General features: G+C 35.7%; 1 protein-coding gene across 1 annotated transcript in view; it reads right to left on the bottom strand.

The window, feature by feature from the left end:
- Positions 1-20,415, bottom strand: part of LOC150106245 (lysosomal acid lipase/cholesteryl ester hydrolase-like) — a 34,096-nt gene extending 13,681 nt beyond the window's left edge. Inside the window, exons 1-7 of the mRNA XM_090392265.1 lie at positions 20,398-20,415; positions 20,201-20,309; positions 18,639-18,843; positions 11,866-11,980; positions 9,680-9,830; positions 3,920-4,012; positions 1,088-1,240 (exon numbers count right to left, since the gene is read on the bottom strand). Of these exons, the coding sequence (XP_090248391.1) occupies positions 1,088-1,240; positions 3,920-4,012; positions 9,680-9,830; positions 11,866-11,980; positions 18,639-18,843; positions 20,201-20,302 (819 nt within the window). The 5' untranslated portion in view covers positions 20,303-20,309; positions 20,398-20,415. The remainder of the gene's footprint in view (positions 1-1,087; positions 1,241-3,919; positions 4,013-9,679; positions 9,831-11,865; positions 11,981-18,638; positions 18,844-20,200; positions 20,310-20,397) is intronic.
- Between the last annotated feature and the right edge of the window lie 1,557 nt (positions 20,416-21,972).

Raw genomic sequence — 21,972 nt, forward strand, 5'->3', positions numbered from 1 at the left:
CATATCATGCTCATAATCAGTTTGATTCTCTCATCTCAAACTACATTAATCAAGGTGTGGCGATTTGTAATATGCGCATCAATACAGCTGACCAAGACGACTCCCCTAATACCTAAATCTTTTGGCCAACTATTCGCCTCGCAATTAAAAAAAAAAAAAAAACCATGACTTACACAGAAATTAAAGCCCATTGCCTGGTTAACTCATGTATCGATCACATCAATGTATTTGTCCTAGGTAATATCACACTTTCACCATTAAAAGAAAATTGGCCGATCATTACTTTATAGCGTCAAAAATGAAGCTTACTAAATAAGCAAGCTAAACTAAAACTCAACCAGATTTTAAAAATTAAAATTCTTTTAATTTTATATACATTTAATTTTATACACATTTCGTTTACATTTTTTACGCAATCCGGAGACCTTGCTCTAGAGACCAAACATGAAACTTTTTCATCCCTTTATTTAGCAGGGCGGTTTTCTCACAGCGGGGTGTGAAATTCATCTCACACCTAAAGGCAATCACAGACATCAATATCCGTGGTGGGATTTGAACCCACAGACTTTTGGAGAGAGCATACGATAACCACGTTTGGCCAACAATGCCGGCAACTGCGCCAGAATATATATTTTTTCTTTAGTTCACTGTTGTTCTCAAAACATTCGGCTCATGAGGTGTAGCACAAGAACTGGTCGATATTTGGTCAATTCCGGTTTGTCATTCATTTACATAAATGATATCTTTGACTTATCATTTACTTCAAAAGTTACTGCCTTATGCATGTGATATGTGTCAATTAGATTTTACCCTGGATTTTTTGTTTTTTTCTTGGGGAAGGGGTTGCATCAATATTTGCTACGTGATGAGGGCAGAAGTTATTATTAATTAATAATTTTTCAGTTTTCATCATCATTATTTTTTTTTTGAGTTCTTGCTTGTGAGATGTAAATATTCTCTCTCTCGTGTGTGTGGGTGTGTATACACACCCACACACACATACACATATACGTGTGTGTGTGTGTGTGTGTGTGTGTGTGTGTGTTAAATTTTTAGAACAACCCAAACAACCGTGCATTGTACTCACCATATTTAACTGAGATTTATCCGCTCCACCCAATAAAAATATAACATCTTCGCATAGCACTCTGATGCTTGTATCGCACACTAATTCTGAAAGATGCTTCATCAGCCAATTACTTGGGAGAAAATCACGTACTCCAAACAATTCGAACAAAAACTGAAAAATAAAATAAAATTTTATTATACAAACTGATTTCTGAATATTTTATATTTGAAAAAATATATATTTTTTAAAACAATATCAGGTTGATTATTGTAATCAATCTCTCAAGCATAATATTCTCGTGTATTCCTTAAATTGTTTTGGGAAGTGTTATATACATTTTCTGCACTCGTAAGATGCATCGGACATTTAGTCCATTTGTTGCTCATCGTTATATAAATTTAATGTACTTGAGCAGCAGGTAATTGTTCGTTCAGTTTTATTTAAGGGTTCAACTTTTTTTTTAAGTGTTGCATCTCGGAATTAAAAAGAAAACTGAAAATGAAATAATAATAATAAAGGAATATAAAATAATTAAGGGTGAGCTAAATAAAATAATCTGTTGTTATGAAATATTAAGCATATCTCAGTTGAGATAATCAAGTGACTGTTATTATTACCGTACTGGTAGTAGCGGTAGAGGCGTGACAGGGAAGTATTTATCCCAGCACAGAAAAAACGCAGCGTACTGTACATCTCATCGAACCATTTGTCAGGAATTGCTTTAAATAATCGCTTGCTGGGAACCAAGAACAGTGGTCCAAATTCCCTAATTTGTACTTGGGAGCCACTGCCGTGTACAACTGAAAGTGTCGAGACAGTACGTTATCGTATTGCGTATCGTATCCAGTGTGCGTAGCGTGTCAGGATACAGAGCTACGGAATGTGCAACTGAGAAGCTAGTCCTGCTAAGAAACGCGATAAAGCACCTTTACAAACTCAAAACATTTTTGACACGGTTTTCTCTGCTGATTTTTTTAAAGCGGAGATCATGTGCGATCGATTGCTATAAACAGATTTATTATTCATTTCTGCAGACGTAGTACCTGCAATACACGGAATAAAATTTCAATTGTATCCTAACACCGGACAGTATTTTCATATTCGTATGCTGTCACCTTCATCTTTTTTTTTTTAAAACTTTTTTCCCTTTTTTGAAATATTCTTATATTACTACTAGTAATATTCAATGATGAAAATGCCGGGGAGAGATTAGGTAGCCAAAGGACGTGCATTATGAGATATACCTCTAGTATCTAATTCGTATAACTAAAGATGAATTACTCTGCTTGGATTGGCACGTTGTCAAAAAATAAAATAAAATAAAAATTTGAATTAAGCAATAACATCTTTGTGATGACGTTACTCAGTGCCTACCAATCAGACGAAATGAATAAATTCAACGGGGAGCGAGTTGCACTGGACGCCTCCGGATTGTTCCACAAGATGAAAGAGTAAAATCTTTAATTTATAAGTTTTCATGTTTCCTATTATTTACTCTCTTTCTTTCAATGTTTTTTTATTATTATTATTTTCCTTATTGTTTGCATTTATTCGTTTCATTCGATCCATAAGCAGTGAGCAAAGTCCATCGTGTGGCTGTTTTTATGTAGTGAGATTTTGCTGAACCACATTAAATTAGCAATAGCTCGCCTTGTGTATTATCGTCCAATGTTTTTATTCATTCGTGTACACACAAGTAATATATTCCATATCTCCTCGGAATGGTATCAGAGTTGAAGAATGTGGTTCGCATGTGGCATGGTATGCATATTCGCCTTCCAGATAAATCCCTTCACCACAAGGCACCGCTTCTAACAGTTGTAGGGATTCTCGAATTAAGCGAATACAATTACGGGGGATGTACATGTGGCTCTGTCAACGTGGCGACAACCTCCAACAAACAGCTGCATTGACAACGACGACGGAGCTCCATCCCATAAACGTTTAAACAGAAAAATTTACAAGAGCTGAGATGCATGGAGAGTGTCTTAATTGCAGAAGAACCTGCAGAAGCACAGTGCTTCTCCAAATCCCGTGCAAAGAGGAAGAATGTGTAAACGTTTTGTGCAGCAACTACCATTGAGGATAAGCTACAATGGTAACGATGTCAATGGCATTTGCAGTGCATTTCCATCGTCATCAATAAAACGAACAAGATACTTCGTACTTAATTAGGAATCATAAAACATTCCTAAGCTAACTTGCTAAATGTATGCGGTTTAAGATAATTTTTTTTCAGCTTTAAATTCCACTGTGCATCGAACAATTCGAAACGCGTGTTTCCATCATCATCATCACGATGAAGTGCGTCGATAACAATGCGATGTCTCTGCATTTCCATTGACGTACAGTGTGACTTGAAACTGGACAATATCCCTTGAGATTTATGATTCCTAACTATGTATAGACTACACATAAGAATAAAATATATAGAAACATAATAGGAATTTGGTCTTTGATTTAATACTGTTTATTAAAAGTGCCGACGCAGATTTTTGTGTCGGCTCAATTAATGTTATTATTTTGTACGTAATTTATTTACAAATTGTTTTATTGTACAGGACCACATTACACACATATCTTTTTATGCATTCCATCAATACAAATATTTCAATTGATAGTTAGTTTAAAATAGGTCAAAATCCAAGCACATCATCCCAATTAATTAAAAATAAAAAGATTTGCAATATCCTATATTAATATCATTTACCAAAGATACTTATTCACTTAACGAATAAGAAATGGCTGCTATTTCTCATATATAAGAAATTACATGTATAAATTTGTAATTTAAATTTCATTAACAATTTCCTCGATAGTGCACTAAAATAAATAAATAAACCAACTTACGTCAATGTCATTTACGAAGGGAGCCAAGTACCGAATGGGACTCTTAATGTATGTTACGGTAGCAACAGGACCAAGTCCGATAAACGCTCTGATCTGAAATAGAAACGAAGTTTTATTAGAGTGGTTTCGGAATGCGACTCTCCTCTATTTTACAAGTGATACATTTTAAATGCATATTACAAAAAGTCATGTTATTAAACTCATATTATTTTATTAAGTATTGTATTATATACACCGGGTGCAAACTGCAGAACGAATTAAAAGTCCAGTAATTAGGAAGTATTTTCTTGCAATCAGTCTGAGAACTTTGGGGTGGCAAATTCACATTTGTTTGAAGGCTGTTTATAGTATTGGTTGTTATACTAGGGGAAAAGTGTTGGTCCTAACATGAAGCCCTCCGATTGGCTCTTAATTCCAAATTCTCTTACACTTCACTTTCCTACTAAAGATTCCGATACTTTATTTCCCTTAAATAGAAGTGTTCTCAACTTAGTTCTTAGATGATCTTGCAAGATTTTCTCATCTTCCAAATTCAAGTTACTGATCACTTCGGATGAATCTCTGTTGCTCAATGGTTTTCGGGGAGGCTGTTTGTTTGGAAACACCTGGGTTAAAATCACGTTTAGAACGGGAACTTTTATCAGAGCTTTTCATCTGAAGGTGAGTTAGCTGGGCTCATACAGATTTGGCGGGTTTTTTTTAATCCGAAACTCCAGTTGTCATCCGCTAAACAGACTAACAGGCCAGAAGAACACCCGCAATATACAGATATAGAATTCCGGAATAAGGATATTAACATCCTATTCAATCGGGTTAGAAATAATAATAATAATAAAAGCTTATTTCAGAGTCAACGAAGAATCGAAACCAAGTCTTTTCAAGAAGGAAACGCTCATGCCACATCATCCTTCTTCCAACATAACGGAGACGTCTTAATATGGACGATGAGATAGGAAATATTTATTCACTTTCTACTGGATTTCATTTCATTATATTTTCGTTCACTGAAAGTGGTCAGACAGGGGAAGCTGGGAGTCTCATTTCCAAAATCAGTTACTGTGGACTGTTCATTATTCTGATGTAATCTCTAGTTATTACAGTGACTTTTTCTACGCTATTCATAAGGGAAGATGTTAGCCAAGATTAGCAGCAAAGCAGCTAGAGTATTCCAGCTTAGTATTCCCGTAATAAACCTTATGGCGCTATTTATTTTAGTGTCCAGTGGTCGGGTGTCGTACATCGAACAATAGGACACGTTGCGCTGAAACCTTATGACGTGGAGGCTCGTTTGGCTAAACTGTTATTCCAAGCAACTTCGTTGTTTCTCTTCAGGTGTTCATGATATGCCAGCGTTACGCCTAAAAACATTAGAGGTGGCATGTTAACAAACCCTCATCTCTCAGATGCAAGTTAATATTTTTTGATTTCAAATAAGTTCCAAAATATTTGTTGATGGCGTAGCTTCTAAATTTTGGGAAATGCCAGTGGTGGTCTGGCAGCGATATATATATAGCTCAGCTTATAGTGTGCATTCGGATAAACTTGTTCATTTCACTAACAACCTGCTGTTAGCAACATTTGAAGAGTGCCGTTGAGAACGGTCAAAAATCTTTCCAGAAGCTGAATTCGAGCCACACTCTTCACCATCAGTTGCGATTGGTGATAAAACTCTCAAAACGTGGTAAGTAATTTCCCCTTTTCCTTTCATCACCAGACAACGAAGAAATGAAGTAAACAGTTCTTCTTTAACATTCTTATAAACGTATGCGCTATTGTTGGGTTCCGCTCATGAGAAAATAAACGTCTCAGTGGATGAGAATTAAATGCATCCTCACAATGCAAAGATTCATAAGAAGCAGGTTATGGATAGAGAATACGCTCTACTGGTACCAGAACGGATCTCGCCTTGCAATGGTTTTGATATGTATTTGAAAAGGTCTGGAGGTTAACTGTGAGTAGATGCATTCTCAACAAAGTATCACAACTGAATGTTACTCTGTCAGCATCGTCCTTCTTTGGTCAGAAAAGCCCCTTTCTTCGATCACTCAAAGCTTTTCATGAGATCAGCACATGCCCTGATACAGTAGGATCATATCTATCAAAATCAAGGAACTCAGCTGGAAAAAAATATAATAAAAACAAAAATAATAAAAAAAAAACTGCGCATCCATTCGCTAAAATTGCATCGTCATGGGATTACCTACTATTCAGAAGTCTAAAACAAAAACCATTCCGATGAAACAGTCTTGAAAGTTTTGAAGCAGTCAAAAATCCGCATTTTTGTTTCTTTGTCAGTCGAATTTTTAAATGAAATTGTATATGGGGTGGACGATTATAGAAAACGAAAGAAAATACAATCAGTATTTCTTATAGTACGTTCCAGAAAGTATTGTTTTGATGATTTTTCTCCCTCACGTCTTTTCTTTATCTCGTTCCTTCTCTTTCTCTTTTTTTTTTTATTTTTTTTTTTGCAAAAAATGCGTTGAGTTTTATAACGAGCGCACATTGTTTTCAGACAAGCGGAACAATTTCTTGGTTTCCAGTGACTACAGATGAAGGAACTGAGCATGCTCATCACTGCGAGGAGTTCAAAGTTCAATGTGCTGTTTCAGGCCACAGTATCAATGTATTTGTTTTCGGAAGACAAAGCAAGGGTAGGCATGTTTCCCTGACTTAAGAACAATATGATGGTAAATCATCCCAACCTTAAATTTGGGACTCTTTTTTTTTTTTGAATAAACAGTGCTTCCAGCTAGTTGAAGCGCAGCTCACAATGCTGGGTCGGGGGAGGGAATGGGGAGCAGAACTCAGTACTGCTTGATCAGCACTTTTTGTCGTATTCCATCTCAGCACCTCGGAAATCGTCAGACCTCTCACAAGGTGATGCTTATTTATAAGTAACAATCGTAATGTCAGAGATGTGTTTGCAAGTCGATGGCATCCCCATCCGAGGAATTGGCAATCACGGCTGCTAAGAAAAATGGTCTAAGGTTTGATAGGGAGTGCCTTGAACATGTGCTTGTGCAATACTCAGCATTTTGCTTACTAAAAGCAGGACCACTACACAACGCTTCATTTTGGTGAATATTTTTCTAAGCCATACTTTTTTCTAGGCAGGGGAAATTTAATCAACATCCAAAGACATTTACAATCATCGTTATCCGGAATGGGATTCGAGTTCATAGAAAGGGAGGGAGCAAGGATGATGTCGAGTCTTAAAAGTACATCGTCGTCATTGTTTAAAACCTGATTCAGGTATGCGTTCAATAAAAAGCAAACTTTTTATTGAACGCATAATTGAGATAACTCTGATTACTGAGACTGAGATGAATCTGAGTCTCAGTTATCTCCACAGCGGAATTCGAACCGCAACCTGTTGATTGGAGAGCGAGTAAGCTAACCACTCGGCTAACCATACCAGCCAGCTGTCGCCATCTCGTGTTTCTATCGATAACTATTATTAAAAAAAAAAAAAAACATGATGACGAAGAAAACAAGATCATTCATGGGGCAACGCGATATAAATCACTTCCAGAAATAGTTATATTAATAAACTAAAGATGTTGCTAAAACGTGTTCTCTCATCCAGAGCTTTGAATACTAAAACAAGTTAAAAGACGGCGATGAAAAAATGAGGTTTAACATGAAGTAAATGCACCTGCAGCCTTCAGTACATACACTTTGCACGCAGTCGAACATATGGTCGTATTACAGATGTTCCGCACAAAGAAAATATGTTCTGTGAGGTCACTGCTGACGTGAAGTGCACGCGGTGGCAGGATAGTCTTTTTTTGTTGTTAATATTCAGATGGTGATGTAATCTTGTTCTGCTTCGTATGCTTTGATAATAATTTTTAATCAGTTTCGTTTTCAAGATGCATTTTTTATTGTTGCAAAGTTTAATAATAATAATAATAATTATTATTATTATTACTTTTCCGCGTTGTAATTGGTTCTTCGGTTGCCTTAATGGCTTCTTAGTTTTCTAAGCTACCATTAATGGATGAAGTGGGACGATTTCGTCAGAGGCAGAATTTTTTTTTTTAATTGTTTTAAAGACATTTTAGTAATTTAATTTCGTGCACGATTATGACAACACTCTGACAATTTTCACATTAACAGCATTTGCCTAGCTCAGGTACTTTTTGTGATACAATAACAAAAAATTAGCATTCTTCATACATTGAAGACATTTCGTCAAAGAGGCGGAATCCCATCAAACCTTCCTCGTTACACATCGGACGATTATCTGAAATGAAAAAACGTCTAATAAATCAAGTGAGGGACATTCTGGTATGAATCCTATTTTTGCAGAAAAACAACTAGTTACTAATACGTGTTCAGCAGTTGTTGGATTCTCTTTGTCATCAGAAATTCTTCGAAAATAAGTAAGTTTATTAAATAACAAACCAGTTCAGTATCATCAAAGTTACTTCTGAAGCAAAAAAAAAAAAAAAAAAAAAAAAATCAGAAGCTCTTCATTCTTCAAATGGAGCAGCCAACTCCTTGCAATCGTGAGTTTGGATTTCGTATTTTAGTAAATTTCACAGACGTTTAAACAAAAGGCAAACGAAAATTCCGCAGATAGTTTTTTATTTGTTTGTTTCTCACCCACGAAAGGTTTTGGTAAACTTATAATACATCTATACAGTTGGTGGACTAAGAATTTTTTTTCCGATTTGTTATCAATTTTATATATTTTTAATTTATTTTTGCGTATTCCAGGAACCCTATTCTTAGAGAACAAACACGAAACTCTTCAAGCCACTCCAGGCCTCCAATAAGCGAGGAGACTAATATTCATCTCCCATCTAAGGTCAATCAAAAACATCCATGTCGACAATGGGATTCGAACCCGCAATCTGTTGATTGAAGAGCAAGTACGCTAACCACTCGTCCAACCATACCAGCCAGGTGTCGCCATCTCTTGTTACTATCGATAACTATTATTTATTCTCTAGTCCTCTGGTTTCAGAAATCACAGGTTTTGATTTGCGATATGGCAAAGTCAAAACCTGGGTTTCTTTGGGTGTGTGTGGGGGGGGGGGTACTTCTTTCCCTGTTCTAAAGGTTGACTAACTTTGGAATTTACTGGGAAAAAATTCCCACCAGCTGTCTAACAGAAACGACTCTAAAAGACTTTCCTTCTATATATATGTCACAGCAAAGAAATTTAACTTACAAAAATAATCGAAGACGTCTCTCTAAAAATTCCAAACAAAGGTAATAATGACTTCCCTCAAGAGAATGTGGAATTGTGTTAGCTGTTAATCTTTGGATTAACAAACGCTGACGGTGAAGTTTTGTGAGCCCATAGTGCAAAAAACATGGAACTTGTTTCTTTCTTTCTTTTCTTTTCTTTTTTTTTTTTTTTGAATGGGTTACACGTTGGTTCGCTTTTTGTATTATTGCGTCAATCAATCATTCCAATAATCATGAATTTCGCCTGAAAATCACACATGAAAAAGGAAAGCGAGTTTTTATGGTCATAATGTTACATAATTTGGTACCTTGCAGCAGCGAAACGTGTTGATTTGATTTAAATAAATAAACAAAAACATTGTGACGACATTAAGTCTGTATTATAAGAATCAAAACTTCTGATAAGGCATAAATTGCCTTATTAAATTAAACAGAAACTTTTTTTATACGATAACATTTCAAAATGAAATCGCTTATAAAACTTCATTTTACATTCTCTGTGGAATATTGTAATTTTTTTTTTTTTTTTTTTTTTTTCAATTGAACAAAAACACTTACTTTAGTGCCGTAATCGGGTCTTTCAGACAGCAGGGCGAACATCACTGTGGTTCCTTGGGAATGTCCAATATAATAAATGTTCTTTGCATGCGTCTTATTTAGAACAAAATCGATCATGGCAGGCAAATCATACTCGGCCATCTCATCAAAGCTAAAAATAACACGATCATATAAACATCGCTCAGTACTCATTTGAAGCCATGACACCATTTGAAAGTAGATTTTTAGAAAAACATTTTAAAATGATAAAATTATTTTAAAACAGATGGTTAACTGCACACACACACACACACACACACACACACATACACACACACACACACACACACACACACACACAGAGCATGATTCTATACCTTTCTCATAAAATAATAATAATAATAAAATCAGCTAACGCCTTTTTAATTCCGTTAGGAAGTAGGCGAAGCCCTTTTGGCCCTATCTAACTTTTGGAGGCTGAATGGGCAGTTAAATCTCAACTGGTAGCCAATCAGAGACAGCTGTATCACTAATTTAAGCGGCCCGCAGTGACGAGACGGCTCAACAAGTGCCGCCAATATTGTGTTATGGTCCCTAACCATAACACAATATTTTTAATGTCTGAAATAGTATGGGTTCCTTTTATCTATCATCTTTTTTTTTTAATTTCTATTACGAAAAATCAAAATCTAGTTGATTTTAATAAAATTTGAATAAAAGTACAGTATTACTATCAGCAACGCACACACACACACACACACATATAAATACAAGGATACCAAGTAATTTTGTAAACTTTGTTTTTTTTACTCTTTCTTCCAACTAAGCAAAACAGTTAAGTTTGCGCCTGAACGTAGTTCGCGTCTAAAGGAAGTGCAATACCAGGGCAACTCGTTGTAAAGGTGGGTAAAGCTCTGATCACTATTCTTAGTATTTCCCATAATGTAAAACACATCTCACTAAGAGGTGTATACTGTTATACATTATGGGTGTGTGTGTGTGGGGGGGTCACTACCCATACAGGTTTCAACCTTATGAATAAGTAAAGCCGTCTCTTAAAATTCGGACGATCCCTAGACCACTCAATTGTGGTCGAAAGACCGTCCATCTCAGAGTTGGCTCCACTCAGTAATGACCTTCAATACCCACCACCACCGAGCAGAACCGCTCATATTCCAAAGAAAATCATTCATTCACTGACAAAGCCCTTACCGGGTTGTGCCAGAAAACACTTTTACCGGAGACTCAAATTGTTCCCTTAAGGCAAAAACCTTAAGAGAGCGAACTCATAATAGTCCCCCACCGGTTTCAACCTTTATTGAGGTCTCCTCAGTGAGTAGCTAGATCCTAAATATACCATATACCAAGGTTTTTAGTAATACAGAGCATTATCAACTTTACCTATACAAGTTGCTACAAGGTGCTTTCACTTTGAATAAGAAACTCTGGATGAGATAAAGATGTGAAAAGTTTTTTACCTTGGGGATAATATATATTTATATTAAGGATACCAAGTAATTTTATAAACTTGGTTTTTTTACTCCTTCACCCAAGTAAGCAAAACAGTTAAGTTTGCGCCTGAACGTAGTTCAAGTCTGAAGGTAGTGCAACACCAGGGCAACTCGTTGTAAAGGTGGATAATGGGTCTAGCTACTCACTGAGGAGACCTCAAAAAAGGTTGAAACCGGTCTGGGTAGTGATCCCCCCACCCATAATGTATAACAGTATACATCTCTTAGTGAGATGTGTTTTACATTATGGGAAATACTAAGAAAAGTGATCAGTTCTTTACTCACCTTTACAACGAGTTGCCCTGGTGTTGCACTACCTTTAGACTTGAACTACGTTCAGGCGCAAACTTAACTGTTTTGCTTACTTGGGAGAAGGAGTAGAAAAACCAAGTTTATAAAATTACTTGGGTATCCTTAATATATATTATCTCCAAGGTAAAAAACTTTCCACACACACACACACACACACACACACATACATACATATATATATATATATATATTCAAAAAATTCATTTTGTTGTCAGAGTTAATGAACTTTTTAAATAATATAAAAGTTTTGCTGCATTATTCAATTTTAAATTGAAATCACTTCGATTTTGTTTACTTATTTGTTTATTATTTTTTAAGACTAGAATGAGATATTCTAACACCGTATAATAGAATCAATTTCTATATTCTCTTTGACTTACATACCTGAATTCCCAGAATTGCTTGTTTTTGATAGAATATTTAATATGCTTTGATGCGTACGTATTTCCTCGTACGTTGCCTAACCAGACATCATAACCCGCATCAGCCAACAGAAAACCTGCAACATTAAAAACTGTTTTAGCATTTTACTTTACAGACTTGCACAAGTAATTATGCATCGATGTCATTTAAGCATTTGGCACTGATCTCAAGTACAACTGGTTTTCGATCGGAAGTTTCTTTTTTATTACGTAGTAGGAACGAAGCGTTAGTTGTGTTACGGCAATTAGGGAAATATGATGAATTCGTCAGAGAGCTGCTTTTCTATTTTTACAAATTAGTGAAAATGTGGACTAACATCAATCGGCAGTGAAAGAATAAATACCTGTAGTATTCTTGGTGGGGAAGGGAGAGGGAAGAAACGCACTATTACCCACACACAAGGTTATAAAACTTACAGAAATGTTAAATATAAAGTTCTGGTGCACATCTGTGAAACCATCCGCATTATTTTTCTCAAAAAGACGTTCGTGTAAGAATATGTAATACATAAATGTATTACATATGAGAAACTTGTAATACATAAATGTATTACAAGTTTCTCAGAGTCTCCGTCCGCAGTTTTTTTTTCTCCTCCCTGTTCAAAAGAGCATATTTGTGAGGTAAGTTGGACTCAGACTCAAAACATTGGAAATAATACGTATATAACTCCACAATGCCTAAGTGCTTAGCCAATTATTTTAAATCTTAAGAACCACTGCTGATTCTTGAGGTATTCTTAAGATTGAAAGTTATCGATTAAAATAAAATAGTAACAGAATGTATAAATTATGAAGTTGCTGTGTAAAAATGTTATTAATTTAGCATTTATGACTTTTATTGGTGTGAGAATATCTCTATGGAAAATTAGCACTGAAGTTGCATGACTTTTGTCGTACTGGCATCACTTTTGTTTGTAGCATGGCAGCAGAACATTGTCCGAGGAGATTTAATATTCAATATTTGAAACGTGACAAACTGGCGAGTATAAATTTTAAGGTTCTTACACACTGATCTTCACCCAATGTTTGTCGCTGTTGAGGAGTATCAGGTGCACTCGACTTTGCTCTACTCAAGAACATAACCATTGTTCAGCTATACTTTCGACACGCATATTTGAATATCACACAATTTAAGATCCGTACGAGTTTGCTAACCAGTTGTTGGTTAAAGTTGTAATAACGTTTTTAACAGAAGATAGCCTTCAAAAATGTCTGTTTTGGTTTTTCTGTATTATCCAAGTCCTCGTAATAACTAACAGTATATTGTACGCTGTTTAAGATACTTTTACCATAAATGTTCAGCATGCACTACTTTTCTCTGCATGGATCACATGAACAACCGAAGAGACGTCATTTTTTTTTTTTTAAATGACCATTAAAACATTCAGCCAATCAAATTTCTTGTCTACCGAATAAATTAATGATCACACATACATTCATTCAAATCATCCGCTGACGTCTCGGCAATTATATTTCAAACAGAGTCGAGTGTCGTAGATGGGCCAAAGAAATGTTCCCTCAAAGCTGGGCGTGTGCGCGCCCGCACCGGTCAAAAAGGAAGCGCACACGCCTAGTAACTGCGCAGCAAAAGTTTTGCTTCCAGAATTTCCAATTTACAGTCAATGACGTTTACACGCACTATAAAAACGAATTACACGATAAATCAAGCTTGTTACTTATTTATTTAGTAATTTCTCCGATGTCCTCACTCCAACATTACTCTAATCCATTACAGTTTAATACACTCTAATTAGTTACTTTTAGCCTGCTTCGTGCGGGAGAACTGACGCTGACGTCATCAAGTTGCAGAGGCATATTTCTTTCGAGTGCCTACTTTCTAGACCAGTGCTCCCCAAACTTATGGATGTACAAGCACTTTTGTAAAAATTTAAATATATGACGGTCCCCATTGAAAAAAAAAATTGCATGTGATCTATACTATCAGCACAGTCTCCCTGCACCACAAGCGTATTTCTTTCCGCGCATCGCCGCACCTGTGTACACTAGCAATGAAACATTAATTTAAAGTGCGAAAAACTTGGCCGTTTTAAATGAGCGCAAGATTTTGCGTTTGTAAGCTTTTTTTGTACTTCTTATCAATACTGAACTTTGAAATGAAACTTATATGAATAAGCAGATATTTACTAATATTGATTAAGCGTCGAAATACGCAGGAAGCAAAATTTGTGAAACAACACCAATGTGTGATTTTTTCCATTATAATATAAAAAATAACAAAAAAAAAATAATAAAACTTAAATGCGTTTCTTTTAAGATAAAAAAATCTACTCAGTCGTAAAACATTTTAAATTTATTTTCATTATTTCACGGGCCCCCCCTCAACAAAACTAATAGCCCCAAGGGGCCCGCGTCCCAGTTTGGGAAGCGCTGTTCTAGACCCTAGGTGGGCAAACTACGATTCGCGAGCCGCATGCGGCTCCCGAGACAATATTAGTTTTCATTGCCATTTTCCCCAAACTTCTATATTAATAATCGGTAGTGGTAGTAGTATGTATGTATCTATAGTAGTAATAATCTATAGCATTTACCAATATTAGAATATTTTATTTCGTAAATGCTTTAAAGATAAGCAAAAAACAGATATTTTGAAACATTAAATTTTTAGCTTTTAAATGGTACCGGTTAAAAGGTTGTTAATGTGGATTTTATTATCTTATTTGGTTGGTAAAAAGTGTTTTGACATTTAATGGTCTTTGTCGCTCCAGCCAAAATTAGTTCCAAAAATGACTACTATGATCGCTGCATTACCCACCGCCTCTGTTGCCTGAAATCTTCGTCATCATTCTTCCGGTAGCACACACAAGTTACGCGCTTGTGGTGGTAGCGGAACATAACTAGTGTAGTGTAGTGTAGATAAGTACTTTTCTGATGAATAAATAGTTAAGATTGATTTTAGTGAAAGTGATAAAACCCTTGTTTAAAATGACTGAGCAATGGAAATACGAACAAGAAAAGAGAGTGTTTAACGACGATGGGAGGACGATTTTGCTTTTACTGTTAAGGATCAAAAGGCTGTGCGTCTTATCTGTCATACAACATCAGCCACTTTAATTTAAAGTAATTTAAAGCCAGCAATTTAAAGCTCCACCATGAATGTAATCACAAAAAGTTTGCATCTGAATTTCCTCCTGAATCGCAACTTCGTAAAAAAAAGATAAAACGTTTGAAATAGAATTTAGTAAGTGAACAAAACAGCCTGTTTTCCCTCTGTAAGCAAAATGATTTGGCTTCTGAAGCTAGTTTTGTTATAGCTTGGAATATTGCTCGAAGTAAAGTCCCTTAGTCATGGAGAATTTGTAAAAAAGAATATTAGTGATGTGATTGTAATTCTCGCTCCAGAGAACTCAAAACGAAACATTCAAGAGAACAAATTCCTATCTTCCGCCGCACTGTTGCGCGAATTTCTGAAATTAGTTCTACAATCGTATGTTCACTGCATTGTGATCTGAAAACTGCGTTGTTTTCAGCTTAGCATTGGATGAATCTACAGAGATTCAAGATATCCCTCAGCTAGTTATATTTGTTCGCCAAGTTGCAAACGACGGAAATGTCAAAGAAGAATTCTTAGACTTGATAAGCTCAAAGGTAACCACAACAGGTATTGAATCCAAAAAGCACTTACCTAAGCTCTATTAAATGCTCAACTGCCATTGCATAAACTTGTTAGCGTTGCAACAGCCGGAGCACCAGCTATGGTAGGTCAAAATACTGGCCTAGTTGGACAATTGACACATGATATCAACTATCCTGAATGTCTCCTTATTCATTGTATCATTCACCTTGAGCATTTAGCAAGCAAACACTTCAAATTCCACAATGTCATCAATTGCGTTTTAGAATTTGAGAATTTCATTTGGACAAGTGCAAAAACACGACGTGAATTTAGAAATTTTATTGAGGAGCTGGAGCTTGAAGAAAAGCCAAGTGATCTTTCAATATACTGTATTGTAAGATGGCTATGAACTGCCAATCATAGCCATCTTACAATTGTTGCTCTTTTTGAACCAATCATATCTTTCATGAAAGAAAAGATAAATAAATACCAACAACTAGAATATCATGGATGGGAACAGGATCTGATGTTCTTTACAGATTATCATACAACACTCCGATATTTAAATCTGGCACTTCAAGGAGGGAACAAAGTTATTACAAAATTGCCCAGTCAGTTTTCAGAATAAAATAAAGCTTTTTCAAAGAGATCTTGCAAGAAAGAAATATGAGCACTTTCCCAACTTTAAATTAAGAATAACTGCTTTTCCTGATGCTGAAATTAAACACAGTAAACTGAAACAATACGAAGGAAACTTAGAAACACTTTATAATGATTTTGAGAATAGATTTGGGAAATTAAAAAAAGTTAAAGCCATGTTTTGAATTTCTTGTGAATCCTTTTGGGATTGACGTCACGTCATCAACGATGGATGTCATGTTGTTCCACCTTTTACCGCAAATGTTGCTTCAATGGAGACAGAGCTTATTGGACTGCAGGAAGATGTGGGTTTGAAGCTAGTACATAAAAGCTCTTCTGTAACTGACTTTTGGAAACAAATCCTAGAAGCAGTGAATACTGCTGTGAATCTCTCTTCTCTGCAATGAAATTTGTCAAGTCAAACCATTGTGCTATCCTCACTAACAGCCACCTCACTGAGCTTCTTAGAACAGCTTTGACATCCTACTAGCCAGAATTTAAACGATTCACTTCACAAATGAAGACTCAATCAAAGCCTTCAACGAGTAGAGATTAAACATATTTTTCTTTGGTGAGGGCACTATTATATAGCTGTATTTTTTTATTATTTATAAATACAATTTTAAAATAATATTTTCTGCGGATCTTAAATATTCAAAAATGTATGAAAAGTATTATATGTGGCTCTTATTACCTAAGAACTTGCCCATCCCTGGTCTAGACAGTACAGTCACTTGAACTCGTGAAAACGGTGGTGGATATTTGAGCTACGCGGATTTAAACGAATTAATTTAGTGCTCGTAATTTTACAGGTTATAGCTAGAAGAAAAGAGAAAGGTTTTAGTGCGTTCAAACCATAAATGCTACTGTAGTAGTTAAAGCGGAAAAGAAGTGCGAATTCGTTTGAGTGGCTGGACAAATGTTTGAAACAGTAACGCCAAAGGCAAAGAACAACATAGGAGCGGCACTAAGAGAAATCATGTTTTCACACTCGCGCTGTGCAGAGAAGTTGGGCTGGTTGTTTGGAAATATGACCCAAGTAGTTAAGTAGTCTACCCTTATCCGCGGGGGATACGTTCCAAGACTCCCCACGGACACCGGAAACCTCGGATATACTACTAACCGAATAGGAAATGATACTATTTCCCCGCTTTAAGCGAGCGATTAATCAGTTAATCCGATTTTTTTCACGTTACGCTAAATTTTTTTGTCGCCAATCTGCAGGGAACGGAAAAGCTGGAAGTTATTAAGATACATAAAAGTGGCGCTAGTAATACAATATTTGTGCCAGAGCTGGGATACAGCGAGTCTACAGTTTGAACTATATTAAATAAGAGCAAAGAATATAAAAAAAACAAGGAAAAGTTGCTACTGCTTCTTTAAGCATGAAGATCACCCGAAATAGAAGCCATTTAATGATCGAGATGGAGCGTCTTCTATCACTCTGGATTGAGGATTGTAACCGAAAAAGAATACCTCTTAGTACAGGGAATATTCAGGCAAAAGCTCTCAATATTTTTACCTCATTGAAAGAGACCAAATTTCAAGAGGAATGTGAAATCATCTTACGCTTTTATTAGGAGGCAATGAGGAAGGCGACTTTAAACTCAAGCCTATGTTAGTTTATCGTGCTCAAAATCCAAGTCTAAGATTATTGAAGAAATCAACACAATTGGAATGAACTTGGATTTAATGAATGGGATAATGGAGATGTGAGAAACTTGCTCGATTCCCATTCAGAACATTTAAGCGAAAACGATCTCCTTCAACTGGAAGAAGAACAACATGCATATGAAGGAGATAAGGAGTGCGAACAAGAAGAGAATGTTACGACTAAGAAGATAATTGCAATAGAACTTGAGCCGAAACCCTGCACTAGACGAATATGACACTTTTTAAAGCCCCTTCAAGCCTCCGATAAGCACCAAAGTGGTCTCCCGCCGAGCGATGAATTTCATTCACTACCAAAAGACAATCCCATACTTCCTTGCTCCTTGGAATTCGAACCCGCTGCGTGTTGTTCGAGAGCGGATACGCTAACCGAGTGGTTAGGTTAATTATGGGGGGAAATCATTTTGTAGTTTAAAAAAGATTTATTTATTTTATCATGTAAAATTTAAATGAAGCGTGAAAATTTCGATTAACGATCTCAAATGCGTATATTTGATCCGAATCCATTCAGTCAGAATCGAGCTTTGTGTGACAGATGGACAAAAGACAATCGACTGGGATGTTGACACATTGCTTCATTAAAAAAAAAAAATGATTGCGTGTGTGAGTGCGGGGAGTCGTTTTTAAAATTAGTGTTGTATTTGACAGTTGAATTAAAAAAAGCTTTTTTTGCATTATATTTTAAAACTGTTAGACGCGGCAATTAATAAGTCCGTAATTCCAAAATCAGCTTGAGAATGTTCATTTCCATAACCTTACTAGTGTGCGAATTATGTTGGTTGCTTATCCCATCAAGCACATTTTAATCAGGTAACCATATAATAAACGCACACATGAATAAAGTGCTATACCTAAGCTTTGATTCGCCAAATTTTCTACCCAATTTGATGAACTTCCTAGCAACCCATGCTGCAGAAACACAACCGATTGTTGTGAGGAATTTCTCAGTTTTCTCTGAACTCCGTGAGGAATCCTCTGGATCGACAAGATATAGCCATCGTCAGTCACCACCTGATATTCTTCTACGGGATAGCCTTTACTGCTGATTAACTGCGACTGGAAAAGAAGAAAATGCTTAATAAAATGAGGAAGAGAATGAATCCTTCGTTACTATATGTAACTTAAAAGAAATTTTAAATGTGAAACAAATTTCATTCCCATAATGCCCTTGTTGAGTGAAATTGTTTTAATCATTCATCACGTTAATGCAACAAATTATATATACACACACACATTTTTTAATAAAAAGTTATTGTTTAACAAGATCTAGCTTTTCAAATCAGGTGCATGCTAAGTCGGAGAAGCATATGGGAAATTTTTTAAATAAACTAAAAATGTGGTTTATAACATTCTTCTGGTTTTATTTTCATTTAGCTTTTGGTTTCGTTTTTATTATATGCAGACATCGTTTACAAGATCTCATCGCTTGAATCGTTAAACCGTGCAACCTTTTTGAGACCGCATACAATGAAAGGTAAATTTGACAATAACAACAAACATTATTGCTTTATAAAAACGATTACATTGAATCAAGGGTTGAGCTGTAATAGTACCACTACCTGTGAGTTGTTTGCATGTGCAATGTTTTTAATAGTGATTGTCACAGATTAGAAATTAAGTCTTCTCGTTTCGAAAGGCATTGGTGGCTGCATTTGACTTGTTTTATCTGCATCCGGATGATAGACAGGATATGTAACGGAGAAAGATTAGAATAGCTTGCGAATGACTTCATGAGATAAGCAATTCTGAAAATACATGAAAATTCTTGAGAGTTCCGGTATTTACTTATTTGAGCTTATATAGAAACTTATTTGGGCTGGCTCCAGCGCATGCATCACAACGAGGTCAATACTGTATTTGTATTCCATACGAATCATTTCTCTTTCATATTTAATTCTTCCTCAAGCACATATACGAGACGTCAGAATTTGCCAACAGCTTGTAATCCGATAGATTGCCTTCCCGTTCGCAGAAGTGTAGGGCGATGATTCTACTACTACCACTAATAATACAGAAACATGATGCGCATAAATAAAAATGAAGTTATTCAAAACCCCGATTTATAAATATCTTTAAAAATATTTACTCTGATATACAGGGCTTACTAAGATCACAAGACAATCCTAATATCAGTCAGCTTATCTTCATAATTGCTGACATAGTTATTGAGTTTTACTTAACGCTAAATACAGTGATATATTTATTTACTATCGCAAAAGATAATAACCGACGCATCCCAGGACAGAATCAATGTATTAATGCATGCATTTGTAGAGTACTGTTTTCTAATGATAACGCTAATTTAATAAATATGAATATTATATGAAGAAAATACATACTCATCACATAATCACTTCATATATGTAATTAAAACCACTAGTGGAAAAAAGAAAAATAATAAATATATACTCACAACATTTCGATTGTTATCTGGATCAAACTCAGCCTTCGAACCAGTCGTAATGGCCAAAAAATAGAAGACGACGTTCATCCAGAAAAAAGCAACGCTCTCCATTGAGACCCTACAATAATAAAGCAATTTACGACAATGACGCTCTACACGTGAAAATTATAAATATATATTTGAATCAAATATCTGAGGTCTTATACCGCTTTTCATGCAGGTAACATTCAATACTTCCACTTGTGTATCCCGCGAGAATGATTAGAGAACGACGATAAATACTACACAATGACAATCTCTGATTCGCTGCTGTCCCCGTCCTTTTCTCACTGTGCTAAACAACTCACGCCACATGAGTCACCTTGACACTATTCGTAATCCCTGACCAAAGTGCATATGAAGCTGACATTAAAGCAAAACAGAATTCCGCATCCAGAGATTATTATCTGGGCGGAAATCTTTCGGCGCCAAGTTTGTTGTGAAATAAAATTTCCCTATCGGCATATGACGATTCTTTGATAAAACTTTGAAAATACATAAAAATCCACATGACCACCACACGACTATTATAGATCAGCAGTCAGCAACGTACAGTCCGCAGATAACATGCGGTCCTTGACTGATTTTTAGCGTCCCGTGAAATATTTTTCTAGCAGAAAATGGGGGCCATCTTTTGATAAACCATAATATTAGCTGTTTGATTTTATTATTTGGTAAATATGTTTTTTTTTTCCGTTGAGTAGATCGGAAAGTTAATCGTACCAAATCGGTTGAAATGGAAGTTTAAAAAAGATTAAATTTTAAAGTATTAAAAAAAGAAGATTTTTTTTAATACTTAAAAATTAGTAGGTTAAACCAGAACTTGGTTTAAAAATTGAAACCAAGAATTCTTAATTTGATTCAACCAGCTCTTAGAGCTATTCGTTGATTTCACGTTAACTTGAACAAAGAACTGGCTGAACTCATGTGAGGAACGCGGAAGCATATGAAAAAAGGCAGCACCCTTTGATAGAAAGAAATCACAATTTTGTTTTAGGAAAATCCGTGTTGCATTCCATGAAATATATCCAGTTGAAAGCTGATCTACACTAATTAGTCAGGAACGGTCACTTCAAAAATACCCATAAAATTGAAAGTTTCGTAATGATTGTAACATACAGGGTGGCCAATAAGTTATGGAACATGCCGTACAAACGGCCCGTGCTTGAGAAGCAACCGCATAAATATTTTAGCATCGCGAGATATTTTTTATTAGTTATGAAAAACCACATCGCGTAAATGCCCTTCTATTTTCTGCTTCACAAACACGGGCCCTTTCTAAGGAATGTTCCATGACTTATGGGCCACCCATAAGATAATTCTTTTTTTTTTTATATATATATCTCGCAAGTGTTTAAGCCTAAAATAAAATTTTAAGACAATACTTATTTATATGAATACTGCCCACTCATGTTACTTCTTTTTAGTACTATTAATTAATCTGAGTATCCGGTTACCTCCGACTCTAACAACTAAGATAGTGGTTGCTCAACCAGTTTAATCCAAGGTGGAATTCGAACCGACAACCTGTTTCTTGTTGTGGAGAGCAATCCACTAGGCAAACGAGGCTGGCAATTATTTTAATTTTAAGATATAAAAATAATTTTCGATTTCTGTTTGCAGATTCGAGAGATCGCCTACATGAAAATAAAGGATAAGGATATTTAGTTTTGCAACTATTACACTGGGCAACAAAGATTTCGTAACAAGGATCAAAAAAGATGCGTTATATGCATTTTAGG

Source organism: Typopeltis vanoorti, chromosome 5 (assembly GCF_054136105.1).
Source record: "Typopeltis vanoorti isolate ZY-2024b chromosome 5, IOZ_Tvanoo_1.0, whole genome shotgun sequence".
Classification (NCBI taxonomy): domain Eukaryota; kingdom Metazoa; phylum Arthropoda; class Arachnida; order Uropygi; family Thelyphonidae; genus Typopeltis; species Typopeltis vanoorti.